The sequence below is a fragment of the Dasypus novemcinctus genome, chromosome 4 (genome assembly GCF_030445035.2).
Source record: "Dasypus novemcinctus isolate mDasNov1 chromosome 4, mDasNov1.1.hap2, whole genome shotgun sequence".
Taxonomy (NCBI): Eukaryota; Metazoa; Chordata; class Mammalia; order Cingulata; family Dasypodidae; genus Dasypus; species Dasypus novemcinctus.
In genome coordinates, this window is record NC_080676.1 from 25,549,301 (window position 1) to 25,573,306 (window position 24,006).

General features: G+C 36.6%; 1 protein-coding gene across 3 annotated transcripts in view; it reads right to left on the minus strand.

The window, feature by feature from the left end:
- PLCH1 (phospholipase C eta 1) overlaps positions 1-24,006 on the minus strand; it is a 288,838-nt gene that overhangs the window by 79,246 nt on the left and 185,586 nt on the right. The window contains exons 5-7 of one of the 3 annotated variants that reach the window (XM_071214576.1): positions 18,002-18,131; positions 12,745-12,915; positions 689-782 (exon numbers count right to left, since the gene is read on the minus strand). In XM_071214576.1, the coding sequence (XP_071070677.1) occupies positions 689-782; positions 12,745-12,915; positions 18,002-18,131 (395 nt within the window). The remainder of the gene's footprint in view (positions 1-688; positions 783-12,744; positions 12,916-18,001; positions 18,132-24,006) is intronic. The other 2 variants (XM_071214574.1, XM_071214573.1) reach the window with 2 other exon arrangements.

A 24,006-nucleotide genomic window follows, 5' to 3' on the forward strand; every position in this document is an offset into this window, starting at 1 on the left:
ATGGCCCCCAAAAAGGACATGTTTAAGTTCTAGGTCCCAGTCCTGAAGTATAATATGAACCCATTTGTAAATAGGACCTCTGAAGATGTTATCATTGGTTAAGGCGCGGCCTCACTTGTGAACAGGATCTTTGAATACCTTATCTAGATGAGGCCAAATTGAACCAGGATGGGCCTTAATACATACGACTGGCATCAGCAACCTTATGTGCAAATGAGATTCTGCAGAAGTCAGTAGAAGCAGAAGTCAATAGAAAGCAGAACAACGGACACAAGGAGAGCGATTACCATATGATGGAAGATTGCCAGAACACTACAGACTTTGGAAAAAAGCAAGCCCTGCCAACACCCTGACTTCAAGCATCCAAAACCATGAGACAATAAATTCCTGTTGATTAAGTCAACCAGTTTTGTGATATTTGTAACAGCAGCCCTGGCAAATGAAGACACCATTCATTATACATATTACCATCAGTTTGACTTGCTTGGAGTTGAAAATGCTCATCATTAATGCAATAGTAAGAGAAATAATAATATCATGGCATCTCCTTGTGTGTGTGTTGTGATTTTATTAGAATTATCTGTAATTCTATGGATATCTCCCGATCTCTTTTCCTAAAAATTTTGCTGGAACTTAACTTAGTAGACTGAATTGAGAAATGAGAAAATAAGAACACTGGTTACCTTACCTTCTATGCCAAGAACATTTTTTGCCTTATTTTCTTCTGAAACTTCAAACTTCCTTATGATGTCAAGACAATAGTCTGTTGTCACATTATTCATCTAGACAAAACAGAATATTAATAGAGTACTTGCAAAGTTTTCTTTTAGCTTATCATCAGTTTTATTTTTGGCACATTTTATCTTGTTGTAAAGATGATGTGGTATTGTGGAAAGAGCCCTGGATCTCAGCACTGAATTCTCAGGCTAGCTTCACCTCTAGCCAGCTGTATAACCTCCCGTGGCCTGTCGTGGTCTCAGTTTACTTATGGCAATTCCTTGCAGCCACTGGACAAGGGAAGAGTTGAATTTCTCCTCCTCTGATGAACGCACCAAAAACTGTGTCTGTATAACACGTACAATTATACACATTTGTCTATATACAAATACAATTACAATGAACACTTTCCTGAAATGGGTCTTCCATTTTCATTTGTCATGCAATGTGTGTGGCCTTTAAAGAAAAATAAAACCCATGTTTTTCTACACTAAAAAAGATATATACTGATTTTTGAAGTGTTTTGAAACAGTGCTAAGTGGTCAAATTCACAGGGTGTGAGGTACCATTTCCTTCATCTTCGGGAAATGATCAGAATCTCAATCTTCCTATCATCTTTCATATTTAATCAGTGAAAATAGCCTTCAACTACTAGACATATAGTCTCTCTAAAGCAGCAAATAAAATGAAAATCAATAATCAATGCAAATCCATTGCCAAAAGGCCATAAACTGTATCTATCTACAAAATTAATGTTTCCTATATAAATGGAGAAGTTTGCTGATCAAAAATATATTTTAAAAGAAAATGATTCCCTACTAATATAGAATGTTTCTAAGTAAATCCACCTGCATAGGTATATACCTATAGACCCCTCTACTGAATCACCAGAGCAGTATGCCCCAGCACTAAGTGCTTTCAACTTCATATAGTTATTTTGGCATAGATCTAATCATTTCTACCAGCCATAAATTCTCCCTTTCTGATCCAGCACCTAACATTATACTCTATTGAATGGATAGATACATATCATATGTCTGCTTTCTATAGTAGAGACATTCAAATGGGGTTTTTAAAATTAAAACTAAAAACTAATGGCAGCTACATATTCAGTAAGCATCTTAGGTGGCCCATGAGCCACAAGGAGAAACATTCATCCACATATTGTCAGCTGGTATACCCAATGGCAAGGACAGAGGACCCAAGATAGTAGGTACAAAAGAAATTAAGACAGTATAGAACAGAGGTTCTTAACCTCTTCTGTTCCCTGGCCCCTTTGCCAGTCAGGTGAAAACCATGGACCCCTTACTAAGCCCACAGTATACCGTGTATTATTTAATAAATAGATCACACCTGCACCGACACAGCCCCACAAGAATAATGTTTTTTTTGAATTTTGATTCAAGCTCACGGACCCCTTAAGAACCCCTGGTATGGAATAACCCAGATTTTATAATACACTGGAATGAGGACATTATTTGTTGCTAAATATTCCAATCAATAAACATTTTTTAAGAACCTATTATATAAAAATAACACAACCATTAATATGTTATAAATGATACATTAATATTTTAATATTTTCTGAGAATCAAAATCCACTAAGAAATATATGAGGGCCCTAGTCTAAACAAATGTGTGATATTATAGAAATCAACTAAAAATCATAAAAACAAAGAACTTCATCCTAAAATAAGAAATGGAACAACCTATCCAAATATCATACATTGAGATTGTGCTTTCATATTTCTGCTATCAAGCACAATAATATGACAGAGTCAAACACTAAAAGGTTAAGCACACAGTGATTCCCAACTCTTTGTGGAGCTACTATTGACTGCTAGTTGATTTTGAAAGTCACTCGTTTGGTCAGTCTCCGGAGAGACTAACTCATTATTTGAAAATAAAATTAATTTTGAGACTTTCTTAAATTTCCTTACAATAGAATCACTAGACCTAGAAATCACAAATAAGAAAAGCAAAAATATAATTTTTCACAGTTGGCTATAACAATCCAGGACTTTTACCTTATCAAATCACTTCTAGACCAGCAGATCTAGAGATTATACTTGAAAAACCAAGAACAAAAGACAGTATCTAAGAAAGATGAGCAGTAAACAAAGGGAATGTTTGTTAACAATGATATCTTAACTTTACAAGGGTTAAACATGTCTTATTCTGAAGTATGCTATAAGGAGCCCCAACTTCTAATCTGGTGGGAAAGCATAAACAAAGAAGTGCTGATCATACTCATAATCTCAGTCCTCCGTGTCCCATTCTAATGGATAGGTCATCCCTGAGCACAAACCAAGAGCCACCCAAGTCCACAAGCAGGTCTCCCCTGCCCAATAGGAAAAATGGTCCTGCAAGGTTCTCAGAATTCTCTATCACACTTTATTTCTCAGTTTAACTTTTAGAATCCAATGTGATATTGTGCAATCTCTTCTCTGCTAGGCTACCTACACTGCTAGGTATAAAGCAGCATGTCTCATCCAGTCCCTCATCCATGCGGGAATTCAAGATTTAGCAAGAGAAAATGAAAAGCCAGGTGAGGCAGCTAGCATAAGAGAGAGCCCTAGAGCTAGACTTCTTATATTCAAATCTTAGCTCATATTATTAACGGTGTGATCTTGAACAAGTCGCTTAACCTCTCTGCTACTACCTTATAGTGGTTACAAGGAATAAATAAATCAATATTTGTAAGAATGATGTGTGACACCAAATTGACAGTAGATGCTATTAAGTCAGTCCTGGTAATACTGCGTAAATACTTTCTGCATAGACAGTATAACTGGGAAAAGTAAAAACTCTAGTAGTAATTTAATTAAATACGAATATAAAGGATATGATATTTTGATAAAAATCCACAACCTAACAGTCACATTTAAATATTAATGAATAATTATAGAGGGAGCTTATCTTATGAGCCTGTATTTCATATTTTAATTATATTCTCAAAAGTGTATTATCTTTTAGGTTTAATACTTGTATGTTAGAGAAATCTCATTTTTCTAAATAGTCTAATAACATTTAAATTTTTGCAAGGGAAAAGCTGTGTTATATGACTATTTCTTTGCCAGTTTGAGCGAACACAAATGCTGCTTTCTGGCTTTTTTCCCCTAAAATTAGTTGCATAATGACTTATGTGTCCTTTGAGTACATTTTATAATTCTTGCTTCACTCAGAGGCTCACATTACCAGACACCAACTGAAAATACCAAAAATAAATGAAATTCCACTACCTCCAAGGAGCTCTACTTACCCAGTCAACCTTTATGCAGCTCATTAATTTGTCTGCTATAACCTAGAGAGATATATCATATATAATCTAAAAGATAAATAACTGCTCACACAATAAAAAGAACCAAATTGATTTTTTTTTTTTTAATGTATGAGATCATGTTGCATTTTTCAGATTACTAGGCCACTGATTCAAAAATTCAGGGTCTATGAACTAGAGTTAGGTGGAATACTGGGAAGCCATGACCTAAACTAGCAAACAAACAAAGCAGTAATCCTTGGATGAAGCTAATTGCAGGTGAGAACAGATTATATGAACAAAAATCATTATATTTGAAAAGTTATCACTGAATTGGCAAAAATCTTACTAGGCATTCTAGAACTTGTACATCATTTCTGCCACATTTTATTAGTCAAAGCACATTATAAGGCCAGCCAAGTTTCAAGGGACAGTAAAATAGACTCTTCTTAATGGGAGGAAAGGCAAAGTTACATTGCAAAGGGACATGCATACAGGTAGGCGAGGAGTTACTGCAGCCACCTTGGTAAACCGTCTTCCACAATCCCCATGTTTTCAGTATAGCATCCACATTCAATTATGTCAGCTATCCTTTAGTCTGGATCCTTCTGGTCTACCCTCCACCAACTCATATTTCCAGTTTTATGCGTGGGTGGAAAAGGAACAGTGGTTCTGCCACATGGGAGAGAAGAGAATCTGAAGGTCTCTTCCATTTATGGAGGTTCTTTCATAATGCAGGCCTCTTCCATATATGGTCTCTTCTAGGATATGGAGCTTCCTCCACAGACTTTCAACTAATGCTTGTGTTTCCAGCCTCTCCTCCTCTCCTACTTTCAGGAATATCATGTGACTCTAATTCTTGAGGTTTTCTGGGGTTCTGCAAGACAAATGGAATTGTTTCCTGGCTTCTCACTCTGTGTCCTTAGATTTCAATCCTTTAGGTAGGACAAGTTTCAAGAACTTTTTGCCCGTGTCTCTTCTCCTATTCTCTTTGTCCTTGTGATTTTACGCAGAAAAATGTTTCTTCACTATATTTTTAGTATTAATAATTTCAAGAGCAAATGGAGAAACATCTCAAAATGAACGTTCATTCAGTTTCCAACTCAATAAAATGACTACCATAACAATTTACCTCCCCAAAATGGTTACTTGTAACTGATTCTAAAATTAAATCACAAACTTTACAGCATTTAAATATATGATTTCACAAAATATGTCATTTGAAAAATAATTCAAGGCAGAAAAATATTACAATAAAAAATTAATCTAAACAGCTTCTCATCTGCTTTAATTGGGAATACTTAAGACAAATGGTATAGAAACTCAGGAAAGGTTCTTAACAGAAATATTTTTATTATGAAGAAAATGCTTTAAAAAGAGATAAAGGTACACTAGTACCAGAAAAGGGTAGTTAATAGCAAAGAAGTATTTATAAGTATTTCTTATAAGAGAGCAGAGATTAGAATGGCCATGATCCTCGCCAAGCTATTCTGGTTTCAGCAAAGGATGATGAAGGGGAGGGTACAAATAATAACTGGATATGGATCAGGAAAATCTGGAAAATAATTTAGCAGAAGGCATGAAGAAGCAAAATGGGTAACGTTTAGAACCATTACAAAAGGATAATATACAGATCTCTAGCATAGGAACAGAAGAGCTCTGGAAATACTCCCTAGAGTTAACCATTCCCATACGCATTTCAGGCGAAAGCTGTGTACAAATAAAAACCTGCATTTGACTTACCCATGGAGGTAGCCCTTGCTCTTAGTTAAGACCTGGAATGTTCTTCAAATAATGAGGGTGTTTCAAAGTCCCTACCTTCTCAAAAATCATAAGAAACAAAAGGATAAAAGGAGAGTAGAGGCTTCCTAAGAAGGGTTGCCAAGGGGAAAGAGAGAATAAAATTAAATTGTCACTCCAGAACCACAACTCTGAAAAGGATTGAATGCAACACTCAGCCCCAGGGCTAAGATACAGAGCAGAACTCCGAAGGGTATATATGTGGCTGTTTGGCAAAAAATGAAAGAAAAACCCCAAGCAACTTTCCCGCTCTGGAACCACAGACTAAAAAACGACTATGGCCTCTACCTATGGATGTAAGGAAATGATGATAGAGAAACCCCGGCCAGCTGGTTCTGATTTACTGGCTCCTCATCATGGATATAAAAGACAGTGAGAATTTCCCTTAACACATCCATATTTTAAGGATGAAATTCCTAATGAAACAGCATTTGGGCCTATCAAGGTATAAATTCAATTTTCACAGAGCTTCAGCAGAATAAAAATCTGACCTGTGGGCTGATATTTGATTTCACCTAATCCTTGATAGCATAGGTGGCCAGCAATGATATTTCATTTCATAATCAAGTAACCTGTAAAGTTGAATACTCTGGTGTTCTACACCAATCTTATATGTTAAAGGAAACCAAACAAATACTGTCAAACAAATCGTCAAATTCCCCTCAGATATGTCCTATTGTGAAAATTCAGTTTTAAAATTAAAAACCAAAAAAACTCTTGAGTAATAACTCTCGCTGCACATTCAGGTTATGTCTGATTTTTCCTTATTTTAAAGAATGTTGAGAAGCACAACTTTGTAACTATTTATTTTTCTATACGCCCTTAATTACTTCCTTAGGCTGAATTACTAGAAGTAAAACTCCTTGGTCAAAGTTCTATAAAGTTTTTATTAGGTAAAGAGCTGCCCTTTCAAAATATTGAACCAATCCACTTTATTGGAAATATAAGGAATGAACATCATTTTGGAAGCAGTTCTTTTACTTTTTATTAATTTGAAGGGTAAAAAGTAGTCTCTTGATTTTGTTTTACATATTTTAATGACTAATGAAGGGTGAACATTTTTCATGGGTTTATTGCCTTTTAATGAATTCTTTTCATGTTTCAAATGTCTTGCCCATTTTTCTATTGAGCTATTCATTTTTTTTTCCTCATTAATTTATGAGAGTGCTTTCCATATTAAGGAACTTCACCATTTCTCTATTTTGTATGTTATAAATTTTTTCCTAGTATGTAGCTGACTTAAAGTTTATGGTGTTTGATTTATTTCATTACATATAAATTTAAAGTTTCAGTACATTAATATTTTCCTTTATGGCTTCTGCCCCTTGTTGTATGATAATTTTTTAAATAAGTCTTTAAAAATCTCTTTCAGGTCATGTCCATATGTAGCTTTAAGCAAATTTAAATTAAAATGCATACAGGTAATCGTCTGCCAAGGGAAGCGTCACAGAACACTGGCTTCTGTGTTCCCCAAATAAAATCTACTGGCAGAATGTCAACATAACAAAAAGGAGGAAAGACACCCCTTTAGCAAATGACATCCACTATTGCTATTCAAATGATTGGGTTAATTCCATAAGCCAGAATGAATTAAATTTAAGTTAAACATTTCACTTCTAATTCCTCACTTTGCTAATTTATGAATAGTCCTGTCAAAGGATTTTCATATTCATCAGTTCAGTCCATCCTCAATTTGACATTGTGAGATAGAAAAAGCTGATATCCACTTCCCATCTTTATGGATCAGCAAACCAAGGCCCTGAAGCAGTAAATGATGACCTGCCCAAGAGTTCTCCAATCACTAACGTTGCAGTGTGTGGACTCTAGGTCTTCTGGATTCCTAATCTAATGCTCTTGTCACCATACCATGAGGTTTTCCAGAAAAGAATGGAGACGTAGTTTTAAGAGCAGGAAATTGGGATGGTGTGTTCTCTGTGAGGGTAAATGTGGGAAGTTTTCCTTTTACTACTCCATCCCATTTTCTCCCTGTCTTATAGCTAATTTCTCACCTGTGCTAAATTAGCAAGCTAATTTAAATAACTGTTCTTACTCATTTTGCTGAAGTTACCTGTTTTAACCCTTAAGAAACGAACAACAAAGTTCACAAAAACTGACCCTGTTACTACTAAAATGTATGTGATTATAGTAAAGGGTAAAGTAAAATATTATCTGGGATGGGCTTGGGACAGGAAGGAGGAGACATAATTTTTTTAAAAAATCTTAGTTATGGGTAGAATTTTACAGCAAGGTGTGTGTGGAGACCTGCCTATATGCAATCTAATACAGCTCCTTGGAAATGGCCAGATCTGTGTCATTAAACAAATATCACCATTTATTCTTTTATTGAACTACTAATATGCTAGCCAGTGTTCAGGGGATTTATATCCATATTTCATTTAACCCTCCCACTAATGAAGTTGGCTAGTGAAATAGGGAATCAATAGATGAATCTGGAACCTGGCAAGAAGTCCACGTGGACATCAGTAACCCCAAGATGGCTGCTGGAAGACCCCACACACACACACAGCCAAGATTCTGCCATTCAGAATAAGATTTCCTCTGGAAACCAGGAGAAACCCTGGATATTTCTGTAAACCTTCAACTTCTCTAATTAAAAAAAAAAATTAGAGGCAAATGAAGTGTTAGCCTGCTTGAAAAGAGGTTATGGAAAGAATTAAGGAGGGAAGTAGAAGTGGCTCAAGCAATTGGGCTCCTGTCTACCACATAGGAGGTCCAGGATTCGATGTCCGGGGCCTCCCAGTGAAGGCACACTCCTGTGTGGTGAGCTGGCCCACACAGAGTGCTGACCCATGCGGAGTGCTGGACTGCGCAGAGTGCTGCACCACTCAGGAGCACCAACCCATTCAGAGAGCTGGTACAGCAAGATGACACAACAAAAGGAGACACAGAGAAGAGAGAATAAGACACTCAGTAGATCAGGCTGCTGAGGTGGCGCAAGAGAATGATCACCTCTCTCCCACTCCAGAAGATCCCAGGAATGGTTCCCAGAGAGCCGCCTAACATGAATACAAGCAGACACAGAAGAACGCACAGCGAATGGACACAGAGAGCAAACAATGGAGGGAGAGGGCAGAAATAAATAAATAAATAAATATTTTTTTAAAAAATTAAGGAAACATGTGCAATGTGCAAGGCATTCAACTCTGGGAATTTTGTTTTAAAAGAGACACCAAGAAAGGCATTAAAACTTTTTCTTACTTGGGTATTGTGGATCTCAAATAAGAACTGACAGTGTCAAGCCAGTGCTGGGTCTTTAATGGCATTTGGACAGAGTAGATCTCTCCATAGAATTTGTTCTCTCTCTTTTTTATGCACACATGCACACACACATGCAAGATATATACAATAGAAAAACAGGACAGAATACAACAGGCATTTTTTCTGTATTTTAGACAGAATTTCAAGCAAAGTTTAAGCCCCCTCTCCATATAGAGGTAGAGTAGACATAACCATCCCAGGGTCCACAGGATGGAGGAATAGAGTATGGATTAGAGTGGACTTACTGATATTCTATTATGGAACTACTGTGACTAGTAATGGAAGAAATTGTAGCACTGATTAGAGAAAGTGGCCACGGTAGCTGCTGAGGGTAGGTAAGGAGAGGGAAGAAGAGATATGATATGGAGCATTTTCAGGACTTGGAGTTTTCCTGGGTGACACTGCAAGGACAGATGCTGGACCTTGTATGCCCTGCCATGGCCCACTGTGTGGACTGGGAGAGAGTGTAAACTATAATATTAACCATTATCCATGTGGTGCAGCGGTGCTCCAAAATGTATTTACCAAATGCAACAAATGTGCCACAATGATGGAAGAGGTTGTTGGGGACCTCTTATATTTTTAACGTAACATTTAAAAAAAAATAGAGGGGAAAGAAAAGAAATACAATTAAAAAACAAACACATAGAGAAAATACATATCCCTGCCATCCACATCAAAAGGTTTAATTGTTTAATGATAACAACTAGCTCACTGCTTTTTAAATTTTAAACTGAAACAAATCTTTTAGATTCAAAAGTCATGAAAATGTTTTGGACGTAAGGCTCACTGATAAGTAAATAGTTCAGAAAAAGAAATAAATATATGGATTTTGGTGTAGCAAAAGCTTTTTACTTTTATCATTCTTGTTAAAATAAAAGTCTACAGAACCTGATAATCTACATGTGAGACAAATTCAAAATTTACACTTAAATGCTATAAAAATGTTAATTCGTATCAATTGGAGATTTTAAGTCAGTGATCCATGTACAGTTTATGAATCTACAAGCCTTTGATAGCACAGATTATGAATGATAAAAAGACCTTAGGCTGTGGCAAATATAACTGATAGTTTTCAGGCTGAGAGCAAAATTAAACTAAGTTAAAAGAGTTACATTATTTTTTTAAATGATAAAGCACTTCAAAAAATTCAATTTAATTTAAATTGAGACCAAAATATATGAGCACAATTGAATGTATATTAATTTATAACAATGCTTTCTAATTAATTTTTTAAAAAGATTTATTTATTTATTTATTTCTCTCCTCTTTCCCCCACCCTGTCCTAGTTGTCTGTTCTCTGTGTCTATTTGCTGCGGGTTCTTCTTTGTCCGCTTCTGTTGTTGTCAGTGGCATGGGAATCTGTGTTTCTTTTTGTTGCATCATCTTATTGTGTCGCTCTTTGTGTGTGCTGCGCCATTCCTGGGCAAGCTGCACTTTCTTTCGCACTGGGCGGCTCTCCTTACGGGGCACACTCCTTGCGCGTGGGACTCCTCCACGTGGGGGACACCCCTGCGTGGCGCGGCGCTCCTTGTGCTCATCAGCACTGCACTTGGGCCAGCTCCACATGGGTCAAGGAGGCCTGGGGTTTGAACTGCAGGCCTCCCATGTGGTAGACGGACACCCTAACCACTGGGCCAAGTCTGCTTCCCTAATTAATATTTTTGTATCTCAACAAAGGTAATTTTGTTTAAAAAAAAAAAAAAAAGCTTCAGAAGAAATAGTACCAGAACAATAATTTAAATTTGATTCTTCCTCAAAAAGGAAAAATTCAGGAAACCTTAAAAATTATGTTATTTTACTTCTTAGCTTTCTCTTTAATCATATCATAGACACTCAAAATTTAAAATATCAACATATCTATCTCTTTATTGTGAGGTCTCAGAGAAGTTTTGTCCATTCCCAAATGTTAGCACAATGCCTAATGTACAGCATGCATTCATACAAGGGAATGAATTAATCTGAAATCTTACTGATCCAAGCATCTATCCATTTGAATCTCCTCAACATCTCTAATCCTTGTCAACACCTCCAAGGAGAAAAACTCACAAATTGCCAAAGTCGCCCAATCCGTCCTTGGTCATCTTTATTTCTTAGAGTTAAATTTATCTCCCTTTAATATTCAACTATTGACCCTTTGTTCTACTCATTGAAACTCTATAGCAGAAATTTATTCAGTTCACATTTTGTTCTTTCAATATCCAGATCCAGGTTAAATGAAGTGCTCAAGTGATATGACCCAATTATTCCACTTGATTATCTATCCAAGAGGATTGAAAACATATGTCCACAGAAATATGCGCATGAATGTTCATAGCAGCATTATTCATAAAAGCCAAAAAGGGAAACAACCCAAATGCCCATCAACTGAATGGATAAACAAAGTGTGGTATATCCATACAATGGAATATTATTTTACCAACATGAAGGAATAAAGTAATTACACACACACACACATATATATATTAATATATACCCAACCTGGATGAACCTGGAAAACATTATGTTAAGGAAAAAGAAGTCAATCAAAAAAGGCCATATAATTCCATTTATGTAATATTTCCAGAATAGAAAAACCCAGAATCATAAAGTAAATCAGTGATTGTCAGTGGTAAGGGGGAGAAGAAGACTGGAAAGTGACTGCTAATGAGTAGTAGGGTTCTGTTTGGTATAATGAAAATATTCTGAAATTCAATAGTGGTGACAGTTGCATAATTTTATGAATATACAAAAAAATACTGAATTGTACATTTGAAAAGGGTGAATTTTATGCCAATAAAGCTATTCCTTTTTAAAAAGTGTTCAAGTACACAATTATTCTTGTGGGGAATGTAGAAAGAATGCTCTCTATTAGATTACTGTACCATACAGTCCAAATATTCAATGTTTCTTTGACTTCAGCACAGTTAAATGCCTTTGATTTAAAATGGATAAACATAATAAGTAGCTCTTTATATTAAAACAATGAGTCCATAAATCTACAGAAAATGAAAAGTAAACCTCATCAACTATAGCAAAACCAAAAGCCTTCCCTCCCCCCCAAAAAAAATTCTAATATAAAAGGCTAAGAAACTTAAGCAGAATTTTCATACATTACTGTACTTTAGTGAGGAAGAAAGAGTTTGTAGTAATATAGTAAAAAAAAAAAAAAAAAGAGAAGTGATGCTATGACTAGCTTTGTTAACCAAAGTTTAGTCTACATTATGTTAAAATAAAAGATCTTATTTTAAATATAGTTTAGGGATTCACCTTGCTATTCAGGACTTTACTTAGTCTTCTGATATAATCAAGTGCCAATTTCCTATGCCATGACCTACTATATTGCCAGTTAAGAATTAGGACATAATTAAGTTAATAAATACCTTGCTGTATTATTAGTATGAGAAAGCATTACCATTGTGTCTAAAATCAAACATACATTAACATTCATTTTTCTGTGGAAAAATATACATAACCATATTCAATATATCTAAGGTAAAACATTGTATAAACATGTGTTCATTTTATCATTTCCTTTTAAAAACCACTGAGAATGCATTTCAAATGACTCAGGGATAAGATTATTATGAAATTGTGGTATTTACCCCCATGCTAAATTTAAAGTGTACCTACATTTAACCCCAAGAAAAATCCCATGCATCTTTCACAAGTATTTCCAAGTAAACATTAAATTCACTACTCTAAAATACCTTTTGCTCTACTTTCAAAAACTGAGCCAGTTCCTCCACAGTTAGGTGATCTTTCTTGTCACTGTAGCTCAAGAGCAACAAATAAAGGTCCCGCCTCAATGACATCATTTTGTAAAAAACACAGAACTCTTCAAATGTCAAAGTTCCCTGGTTCTCATCTGTATCAGCTTCCTAAAAGGAGCATAGAAAAAAATTAAGGCAGGGTGAGAATTTGGCATAGGAAATTCAGTATTGGGAAATTATATTTACTACAAAAAGCTCGTACACACACAAGCTTGTATATATTTCACAAAAGATGAATATACACTCTTTCAAGAACACAGGGAATCAAATTTTTTAAAAAAGAGAACACATGAAACATTATTTAAAAATTGACCATATGTTTGGTGAAATGTCAACCAATTTTAAAGAACCAACATTATACAAATCACACTTTCTGACCACAGTAAATTTATAATCAACATATCAAGAAAACTAAAAAAAAAAAAAATTGTTTGTGTGTATGTGTGGAAAAAAACGTAATATATTCTGAAATAGGAAATGATGATAGACATTATGAAACATACAGACATGAACAAATTCACTACATATCAAAACTTTAATAATGAAGCTAAAACAGTAGAGGAAAATTTGAAACCTTAAACTTATCAGAAAGTAAGACAGATTAAAAATAATAAGCTAAGAATTCATCTTGAAAGGCTAGGGAAAAAATGAAAAGAAAGAAAATGCAAGGAAATAAGTAACAAACAGAAGCAGAAAGTCATGAAATAGAAAATAAACATAACATTGAAGGTGAGCAGTGAAACCAAAAGTTGGTCTCTTGAAGAAACTAATAAAGAACAGAAATCTCTGGAAATACAAATCAAGAACAAGAACAAGAAGAGATACTTAATGCACAACCAACTACCAGTCTCTCGTTGGCCATCAAACTGAATATTGACTCCAACCAAATTTAATTTTTATCTATAAGAGAATCTAGCTTGATTCTGTCATAGGAAGCCTATTGCTCTTTCAGTCATCAGAACCATGGTACCACTCTTTTGGTATAGAAAGGTCCGAATAATCAAACTAGATTGATTTTTTTTAAAGATTTATATTTTATTTATTTCTCTCCCCTACCTCCCCCCAGTTGTCTGCTCTCTGTGTCCATTCACTGTGTGTTCTTCTGGGCCCACTTGTATTCTTATCAGCAGCACTGGGAATCCGTGTCTTTTTTTGTTGTGTCATCTTGCTGCATCAGTTCTCCATGTGTGCAGTGCCAGTCCTGGGCAGGCTGCACTTTTTTCAAGCAGGGCAGCTCTCCTTACAGGTGCACTCCTTGTGCGGGGGGCTCCCCTACAGCAGGGACACCCCTGCATGGCAGGGCACTCCTTGTGCTCATCAGCACTGCACTGGGCCAGCTCACCACATGGGTCAGAGGCCCTAGGTTTGAACCCTGGAACTTCCATGTGGTAGGCAGATGCCTTATCAGTTGAGCCAAATCTGCTTTCCTGGATTGGTTTTTATTTGAAATTATTTGTTTCTAACAATTAAAGTGAGGGAGCATATTCCACATTTTTATCACACTTTTGATTGATTCAACTTTCCATAAAACCATAAAATCATTGGGGATAAATAATGAGCAATAACTCATTAACATGATCTTCTTCATTCTAAATGAATTCAGTCATAACTAGACAAAAACTAAAAGAATGAATGGCATTTTGAAATGCACAGATTTTTTGAAGTACATTCAGCTGTTATGTCATTTTGAACATGGAGTTTAAAGTCAAAGGGCAGAGAGGGTGGAGCTCAGTGGCTGAATACCTGCTTTGCATATATGAGATCCCAGTTTCAATCCCTGGTATCTTCTTAAAAAAAAGTCAAAGTGCTCATAAAAAATTGTTTTAGGGAAGTGGATGTGGCTCAAGCAATTGGGCTCCCATCTACCATATAAGAGGTCCAGGATTTGATGCCCAGGGCCTTCTGATGAAGGCAAGCTGGCCCATGTGATGAGTTGGCTCATGTCCAGTACTGCCCCATGCAGGGGTGCTGCCCCATGCAGGAGTACTGCCCTGCACTGGAGTGCTGGCCCACGCAGAGAGCCGACACAGCAAGATGACGCAACAAAAAGAGACACAGAGAAGAGATAATAAGAGACACAGCAGACCAGGGAGCTGGGGTGGCGCAAGAGAATGCTTGCCTCTCTCCCACTCCGGAAGGTCCCAGGATCGATTCCGAGAGCCGCCTAACAAGAATACAAGCAGACACAGAAGAACACACAGTGAATGGACACAGAGAGCAGAAAACGGAGGGAGGAGGAGAAATAAATAAATAAATCTTTTTAAAAAAATTGTTTTAAATCTTGCTAACCTTGAGTCCACTTATAAAAACATCTTTTGACTGATATTTAGATCATACACAGTTTCTATTTCTATGTAAGGCCAATTACTTTTGCCTTCCATTATATTAAAGGTAGGGATAGATGAACATTCACATTTTTGGTGTATGAAGCTCTTGGTTGGAGGTGCTTTGCATCCTAAGGAACTGGGTCTAATGGCCACATTTCTGCATGAATTTATTTCAAAATATCTAACCCCCTTGATTCAGACATGACTCTTTTTTTAAGACTTCCTTGCAAACTGTCTAACCAATTAGGAATAATAAAACTCTAGGGTTTAAGCAATAGCATCTAAAGATTTCAAAAGAGGCTGTCCTCATCTCAAAAGATTATTTTAAAAAACATTAGTTGAATCTTGCACCGCAAAAAAAAGGCAAAGAAAAACTCTAGCGAGGCTTTAATATCTTTAACAGTCAAGTAAAGGAGAATGTTCTTAACATGGTAATAAGGTCCTAGGTCCTATCATGCCCACCATGAGTACGTACAGAGCCATGCTAGATGCAAGGGCCATGACAGAAATGTTCTACACGTGGCAGGCTCAGCCACTCATCCAGTGACTTCTAACTTGATAAGATTGTAATACTAAGGTCATCAAAAACACTCAGTGCTTTCTTAAATTCTAAAAGATTTACCTTGAACCCATAAGACATTTTGACATAAATATTTCATGGTTTAACCTCTAGAATACTTGGGACATTAAAGATCAATTAGTGTCTAAAGGGGAAAAAATATATAAAACAAGGTAAAAGTAGTTTAATACCTTATATACTTCCAAAAACTACTATTGGTATTTCTATAGGCATAGATGTCACCCTCCTCTTTTATTCTTGATCTTAGCCAAAAGCCTGAGAAGCTTTCACCCTTCTCTTTCAGCTTAGTCTCTCTTATTTAATAAGCAACTACTCATTAAATTCTCCTATAGGAAGGAAAAGATTGAGAGGGGAGGTTCACTAGAGGCCAAATGTGCAATGACAGGGGAGTGTTAGAAAGATGGCAAAACTATCCATGTAGTCTAAAGACAGTTTGCTCTACTTGTGGTAACTCATTTCCCTTCAAACTCTCTCAAACCATCTGAGATCCATTTTATAACATAGCTCCTTGCTTTCTCTTCTTTCTTTTACTTCATTTTATTCTCCAGTGCAATGATACCAAGCTCTCCACAATGCAAATGATCTCCAACCAAGATCGTCTCAAGAACAGGGTAACTATAAGGAATTCCAGAACTGAGCAAGGTTCCATCTTTCATTCACTGTTACAATCCTACCCTATGTTACTTTGTCCTTACCAAATTTTTAGAAAACAAAGGAAGCAGAAAACACTAAACATCATCACCCCCTGTTTATTTCTGCATGTACAAAATGTCATTTACCTAGTCACTTAGAATAGAAAATCACTTCAAAACATGTTTTATGAATGCATATTCCTTCTCTCCAAAGAAGATTATTACATGAATCAAATATTCTATAGATTACAAATAGTCTAGCATTATCTTTGTCCTGACTTAGAACTCCCTTTTGCATCTTAGCTGAAGAAATAAATACAATTCCAGCTAGACACCACAGAATAAGTTCGCATCTAAGATTTTCCTTAATAGCTTACCAATTGTAAGAAGAACATCTCATCTAACATCAAAAATCAGTTGGGGAAGCGGACTTGGCCCAATAGATAGGGCATCCACTACCACTTGAGAGGTCCGCGGTTCAAACCCCAAGCCTCCTTGACCTGTGTGGAGCACCCAGTGCAAAAGAAAGTGCAGCCCACTGAAGAATGGCACCACACACACGGAGAGCTGACACAACAAGATGGCCAACAAAAAGAAGTACAGATTCTTGGTGCCACTGATAAGGATAGAAGCGGTCACAGAAGAACACAGAGAGAACGGGGGTGACAACTGGGGGTGGGGGGAAAGGGGAGAGAAATAAAAAATAAATCTTTAAAAACCAGTTGAATGAACTTCTGGAGAGCTCCCTAATGGTAGCAGTAATATAGCACTTCTTTTTTTAATTTTATTTTATTTTTTATTTATTTATCTCCCTTTTCCCCCCATCACCCTGCCCCCCATTGTCTGCATTCTGTGTCCATTCACTGTGTGTTCTTCTGTGTCTGCTTGCATTCTTGTCAGTGGTACCAGGAATCTGTGTCTTTTTTTTGTTGTGTCATCTTGCTGTGCCAGCTCTCCATGTGTGTAGTGCCACTCCTGAGCAGGTTGCTCTTTTTTCACATGGGGCAGCTCTCCTTGTGGGGGCGCACTCCTTGTGCATGGGGTTCCCCTATGCGGAGGACACCCCTGCGTGGCATGGCACTCCTCGCGTGCATCAGCACTCGCGTGTGTGAGCCAGCTCACCACACAGGCCAGGAGGTCCTGGGTTTGAACCCTGGACCTCCTATGTGGTAGATGGATGCTCTATCAGTTGAGCCAAATCCACTTCCCAATATAGAACTTCTAAGTATCATGGCTCTAAATCATAACAGGCTCCTCTGGAACAAAATAGAGGACTCTTGAGGACCTTGACAAGTTCCTTTTTTTTTTTTTATTAACATTACTTAGACCTTCTGATCTTTACAACAGTTTTGTAAGGAAGACAGATGAGATATTATCATCCCCTCTAAGGGATCTGGGCATGTTTACTCCATTATTTTATTATCAGCAACAATAATAAAAAGCATTTTAGGAAGTGAAATTGAGGATGCACGTTAAGTTTATGAAGTTTTTTTTATTTGATGATACAAAATGTCTTTCTTCATTAAAGAAAAATAAAACAGTATAGAGCAGGTAATATTAATTCCCAACAAAACAAAATAACCTTTTAATATACCAAAGTATACCAATAACCTCCACGTATTTTAGATAAGACTGAAGCAATTTTGAAAACATACCTGAAACATTTGTCTGACTTTTCTTCTGGGCAGATTGACATTTAGTTTATGCATCAATTGGTGTATCTCTTCAATATTTAATAAGCCATCACCATTCTTATCAGCTTCCTCAAAGGTCTGCTTCACCCACATGCAGAAAGGTCAAGGAAAACATTTGTGTTTTCATTTTTTAAAAAAAGCTGCTCACTCATGAAATACTCAACCAGGATATTTAACAGTAACACCAGAACCTGAGTAGAAAATCCCTAACTCATAGGCACAAGTGAATTACAAAAAGTGACCACAAAAGAAACAGAAGAAGGGAGCATATATAGGTGGTTCTTTCCACTGTGAAATGAGAGTCAAACCAGATTATGCTGATAGCCTCTTTGAGTCAAAACTTTCTATATAACAATGGAATACTATCTAGCTATAAGAAGAAATGAAGTCGGGATGCATACATCATGGTTTAATCTTAAGGACATTATGTTGAGTGAAATAAGCCAGACACAAAAGGACAAATACTGTATGGTCTCTCACTAATATGAGCTAAATACAATGAGTTAAACTCTAAAGTATAGGCTACTAGGAGACAAAATGTGTGTTGAGAAGGGGGGAGCTGAAGCCAAATATATGTTGAATGTTTAGTAAGGTGAATTGTAAATGTGGGGAAATGGGTAGAATTAAGGGTAACACATTACAGTGGGTGATAATGGTGTAGTCTAGGGATGTTAATGTCAATTGCAAGCAAGCTAGAGGAAAATCTAGAGACTATACAACAGTGATTTCACTGTGGATGATGATTGTATTAATAGTACAAACACAAGAATGTTCCTCTATTGCAAGGTATTAAAAATATAGAAATACATGGGAAAATACAACTAATGTAATGTATAGACTATAGTTAAGAGTAATACTATAATATTTTTACAACAATGGCAAAAAAGGTCCTGTATCAATGCTAGGGGCCAATAACGAGGATATATAAAGAGGCATGGAACTTTTCCTTTTGGAGTAATGAAAACATTCTGAAATGGACTGAGGTGAACAGCACATCGCTGTGATGAGACTGAGAGCCATTGAGGATACACTTTGGATGGCTCGTACAAGGCAGGGCCTGTATAACACAGTGAACCCTGTGGTAAGTGACAGCTGTGGTTAACAGTACAAATATGAGAATGTTCTCTCATGAACTACACAAATATACAACACTAATACGCAGTGTTAATAATAGAATGGTTTGTGGGAATAACACACCAAATATAAACAATAGGCTATAGATAGCCGTAATATTTGCTAATAGTCTTTCATCAATTGTAACAAATGTGTCACACACTGTAAGGTGTTGGTGGTGGGCAATGTATGGGAATCCTGTATGGTATGCATATTGTTTTATAAACTTACAACTTCTCAAATATAAAAAAAACTTTATATTAATTTCTTATCCAAATTAATTATTAAATCTATTACTCTAAGAAAACACTACATTTTATGAATTATAAGGGGAAAATCTACATTACTGGTTCTAATACCACTCTAGCAGGAAGATACAAGCTTAATTCACTTTTTCACTAGAAGACTCCATAAACAAACTATTTCTATGAGACTTATACACTATCCTTTTTTATTTATTTTCTGACCAGTTTTTCTCAGTTAAGCTACTATGTTCATAACACAAATCTTGTGTCCTTATTAGTTTTCATGTATCAGATTAGGATTTTCCTTATGAGGCATATATATGGTCTATAGCAAAAATGGCCCAGTATTGTAGTTCTCAAGTACTTTCTTTCAAATAGTCTTTTATGACATTATAAAAATTATAATTTTTTATAATTTATAAAATTTTAGTTCATTAAATTTTTCAAGCCCAAATATACCTTTCCAATTTTAGGCCTTTTCTTCTCCTTCTATGCTTTTTCATCTAGTAACATTCTATCTCTACAATACCACAAGTAACATTCTCTTTTCAATTCTCTTCAATCATTCCCATTCCAACATTCACCACTGCAAGGGAGTCCAGAGACCATCTAGTTCAACCTCATCATGAAACTAGAAGAGAGGGAGAAATTTTCTGAAGTTTAGTAAGATAGTTAGCTCTCGCGCCCAAGTCTCTGGCAGCCTGGTCTAGTACCCCTTTTCCCCAGCACACAGGCCTGTCTCTGTACTAGATTCCTCCTCCTCTAACTAGCTTTGAAGTTCTTATTTAATAGGCCCGAATTTCTAAATCACGGGCAACATGAAGTCCGAGCTTGATAACTCTAGGGGTTGCCCTCAGAGCTCAGCATGAGACTAGGTGACTGAGGATACAAAGCTAAATTTAGATAAAAACTATTTATAATAAGCAAACAAATTTTAAGGCTCCCAGTAGGATGAGTCTTAGGCTATTTGTTTTACCTAGGGGGAAAATAGAATAAACAATAATAAAATGGATGAGTTCAAAATGCCTAGTTAAAATTTAAGGATTTTTTGAGAAATGGATGGCTCATATTGTTGGGGGAGGGAAACAGGTAGATTACAGAACATTGTATGCATACTTAGAAAACCAAAGTGAACTTCAGAGTTCAAAGGGTAATACAGAGGAGAAGGATGAAAGGATGATGGAAGGAAATCGGAGAATCAAAGTAAGGAAAAGGCATAGATTTAAAATAAAGACATGGGAGAATGGGAATATATCAGAGGAGAGGGTCAATGGGTAATATTGCTTATCAAGCAGATGCCATCAAACAAAAGATTAACTAAATTTTCAATGATAACATAGCACCTTTCCTATGTTACCCAAACTGACAATAGGAAATTAAACCTTAGAAAGTAAAAACAACCAGAAAAGTCTTATTCCTTCTGGCGTAAAAAAAGGTGATGTGAAAATCACCTTGTTTCACATTTTGTTCTCTTTATAACATTTTCAATTACCAACCCAGTTCTTTGAAGTTCAATTTTTCCTCACAGAGTTCAGTCAGGACCTTAGTATATATGACACCTGTAAGTTAAAGAAAGCCCCAGGACTAGGGAGAAAGAGCCAAAGGATCAAAAAGGGGAAAGATCTGGGCCCATTACTCATAAGTAATTGGGCCTTTTTTTGTTTTTCTCATTTTCTGGGTGCAGAACACCCACTCCATGAATCCCATATCTATGAAGACTGCTTTGCACCCCACAAAGTATTTTGCCAGCATTCAAAGAAGTGCTGAATGAGCCCAAAAACAGGAATATTTTCATCCAACTACCTTGTATTCTATAATTCTTTGGCAAACCTCACAAAGGAAAGGCAGAGTCAAGCCCTCAGAGCAAGACCTTCTGGAGAAACAACGCTTCAGGATGTGCCTGAGTCTGCAAGGCCTTCCACATCAGCACACAAACAGGTTTGGACACCTGATTTGTCGTCAAATCAACAAATTAGGGGAGATGGAGCTGGTAAGGCAGAAATAGAGATAGAGTCAGGCTTAGAAAATATACTCTAGTCCTGATTCAACCGTGACCAGGCCTTGTGCCAATGGGTCATCCATGTCACCTCTCCGGACCTCCGTTTCTACATCTACAATGTCAGGGAGCACAACTAAAAAACCCTGAAGTCCCTTACATCTCTAAGATTTTATGAAAGGAAAACTTTTCTTTCCCAGTGACAGTAAACATAATACATGATCCAGTTGCAAGCAAAAAGCATTCTGATGCATTATAGCTGTTCTTAATAAGACATGAGGAAAGCCCTGAATTAATGAGTTACATCCATACACTCGATAATTTTAAGAAAAGAAAGTCATTCTGCAAAGAAAAGCTAGGACATTAAAAACAGAACAGTAAGTAGTAGCATTTCTATCTAGGTTTCTATCTAGTATTTTCTAAGCACTGAGTGGGATAAACTTAGTGCAGGGGTAGACAAACTTATTCTGTAAAGGGCCTAAAAGTATATGTTTTAAGTTTTGCAGTTCATTTGGCCTTAGCTGCAACTATTCAACCCTGTCACAATCAGTTGAAAACACCCTATAGACAATACATAAATGAATGAGTATGGTTGTATAGCAATGAAAGTTTATTATGGGAATGGAAATTTGAATTTCTTATAATTTTGATGTCACAAAATTTCATTCTTTTGATTTTTCTCAACCAATAAAAATGTAAAATCCATCCTTGGCTCAGGACCAGTCCAAAAACTAGGCGGCAGCCAAGATTTGCCGTGTGGACAGCAGTGTGCTGGGTACTGATTCAGAAGGAAGGTGTAAAACTTTAATCCACATTGCACATCAGGAACTACTAAAATCTTACTAGAAGTAAAAATAATTTCATTCATGGGGTTAAGATAAGATGGAGAGAAAATGAAGGAGAACAGTTTCACTAAAAAAAGTGCCAAGGCAAAAGGCCAGGCATTGCCTGCAGGGCCACTGAGATTTTGGACTTTAATTTATCTGCTATGCAAAAGATTTGCCACAACTTACCTCACTTTGGCAATAACAATGTAAGCTATTGTTTGTAAAGTGCTTACTACATGCCAGACACTATTTAAGCACTTTACCTATATCAATTTAAAAACCTTCACACAACTCCTTAGGGTAGGTGCTACTGGAATCATCATCATGTTAGAGAAAAATTCAGAAGCAAAAGGGTTTAAGGAATTTGCTCAGTTATACAGTAGATGACAGAATTGAAGCTGGGCCCAGGCTGTGCAGCTCCAGAGACAGAGTCCTTAACCACGAGACGGTATCGCTTCCAAAAGATACAGTCTGAATCTGCCTCCATGCAACGTTGCCATAAACTGCAGAAATAATTCACTTTATACTTTAGACTAGATGGATTTTTCCTATATGGTCATTTAAGATTCATTATTCTCATTATCCAGTCATAGGTCAAATTTTCAATCCTAGGTAAAATCTAATAATAATGAACATCCCAAAGGTGTACTCCTCAAGAATTGTAATGTAAACCATATCCAATCGAGGATGCCAATCTGCTATTAAGATATTATTTAAAACCCCGTCAAATTCTGACAAATGTGCATGAGATTGGTTCTCTGACTCAATGCAGCTGTCCCTATTTATGACTTTAGTTTTCTTTTTACTAACTATTCAATGTCCTCTTTTCTTCTTTTTTTTTCACTGACACAAACATCAACTATCTACATTTCTTACAAAACTTTTCCTGTGTGCAGTTCTGGAGAATACTTACTTTCTACATAAAAGAATTTGGTATCACCAGCTACCAACCCAGATAATTCAATAGTGGAAAATTTCTTGTGCTAGTAAATATGTACATACAAATCAGGTTCAAAACACTATTGGCCAATAAAGCAAAAAAGTCTTCCACAATTTCTGTTCATTTCTCTTAAAGATCCAATTTTGAGGAGTAAGAGAGCAACTTACATGGCTAAAGGGTCTCTGGAATATTGTGAATTTGCCCTAACTGGGTGAGGATAGCAACCTCTGGGATTGATCATCTCTCCCATAGCCATTGCTTTTCCCTTGCCCTTGCTTTTATTCAGGTATCCAAGAGCCATGTGCTTTAATGGAGGAAGGAAATGAAAGGGGAGCAGCTTTGATAAGCCTTAATACAACTATCCCCAAAGAATGGTGTGGCAGTTTGATATTGTTTATGAATTCCAAAAATAGATATAGGATGTTTGTAAACTGGTCTGTCCCTCTGGACATATTAGATTATACTGGATTCAGAGGTTTTACTTTTACTTGATTAAATAATGATTAAGGCTTTGATTGGGCCACATCAGTAGGACGTTGAGTCCCCGCCCACCAAGAGAAAACTTTGTGGCAGAGCAGAGGAGTTAGATGAAGTTTTAAAGCTGGAGCCCAGGAAGGAGGACACAGAGAAGCAGACAGAAGGCTCCATTAGACACAGCAGAGGCCCTGGGAAGAGAGATGATCCTTTTGTCTGATGGTCTACAGCTGACCTTGTGGAGAAAGCAGAGCAGCTGAGCCCAGAGAGAAGCAAGCCCTGGGAAGAGAGGAACCGGGAAGGCTGCACGCTTGCAGACATGGGCAGCCATCTTGCTCCAAAACGTGGCTACGGACTTTGCTGAGGGAAGT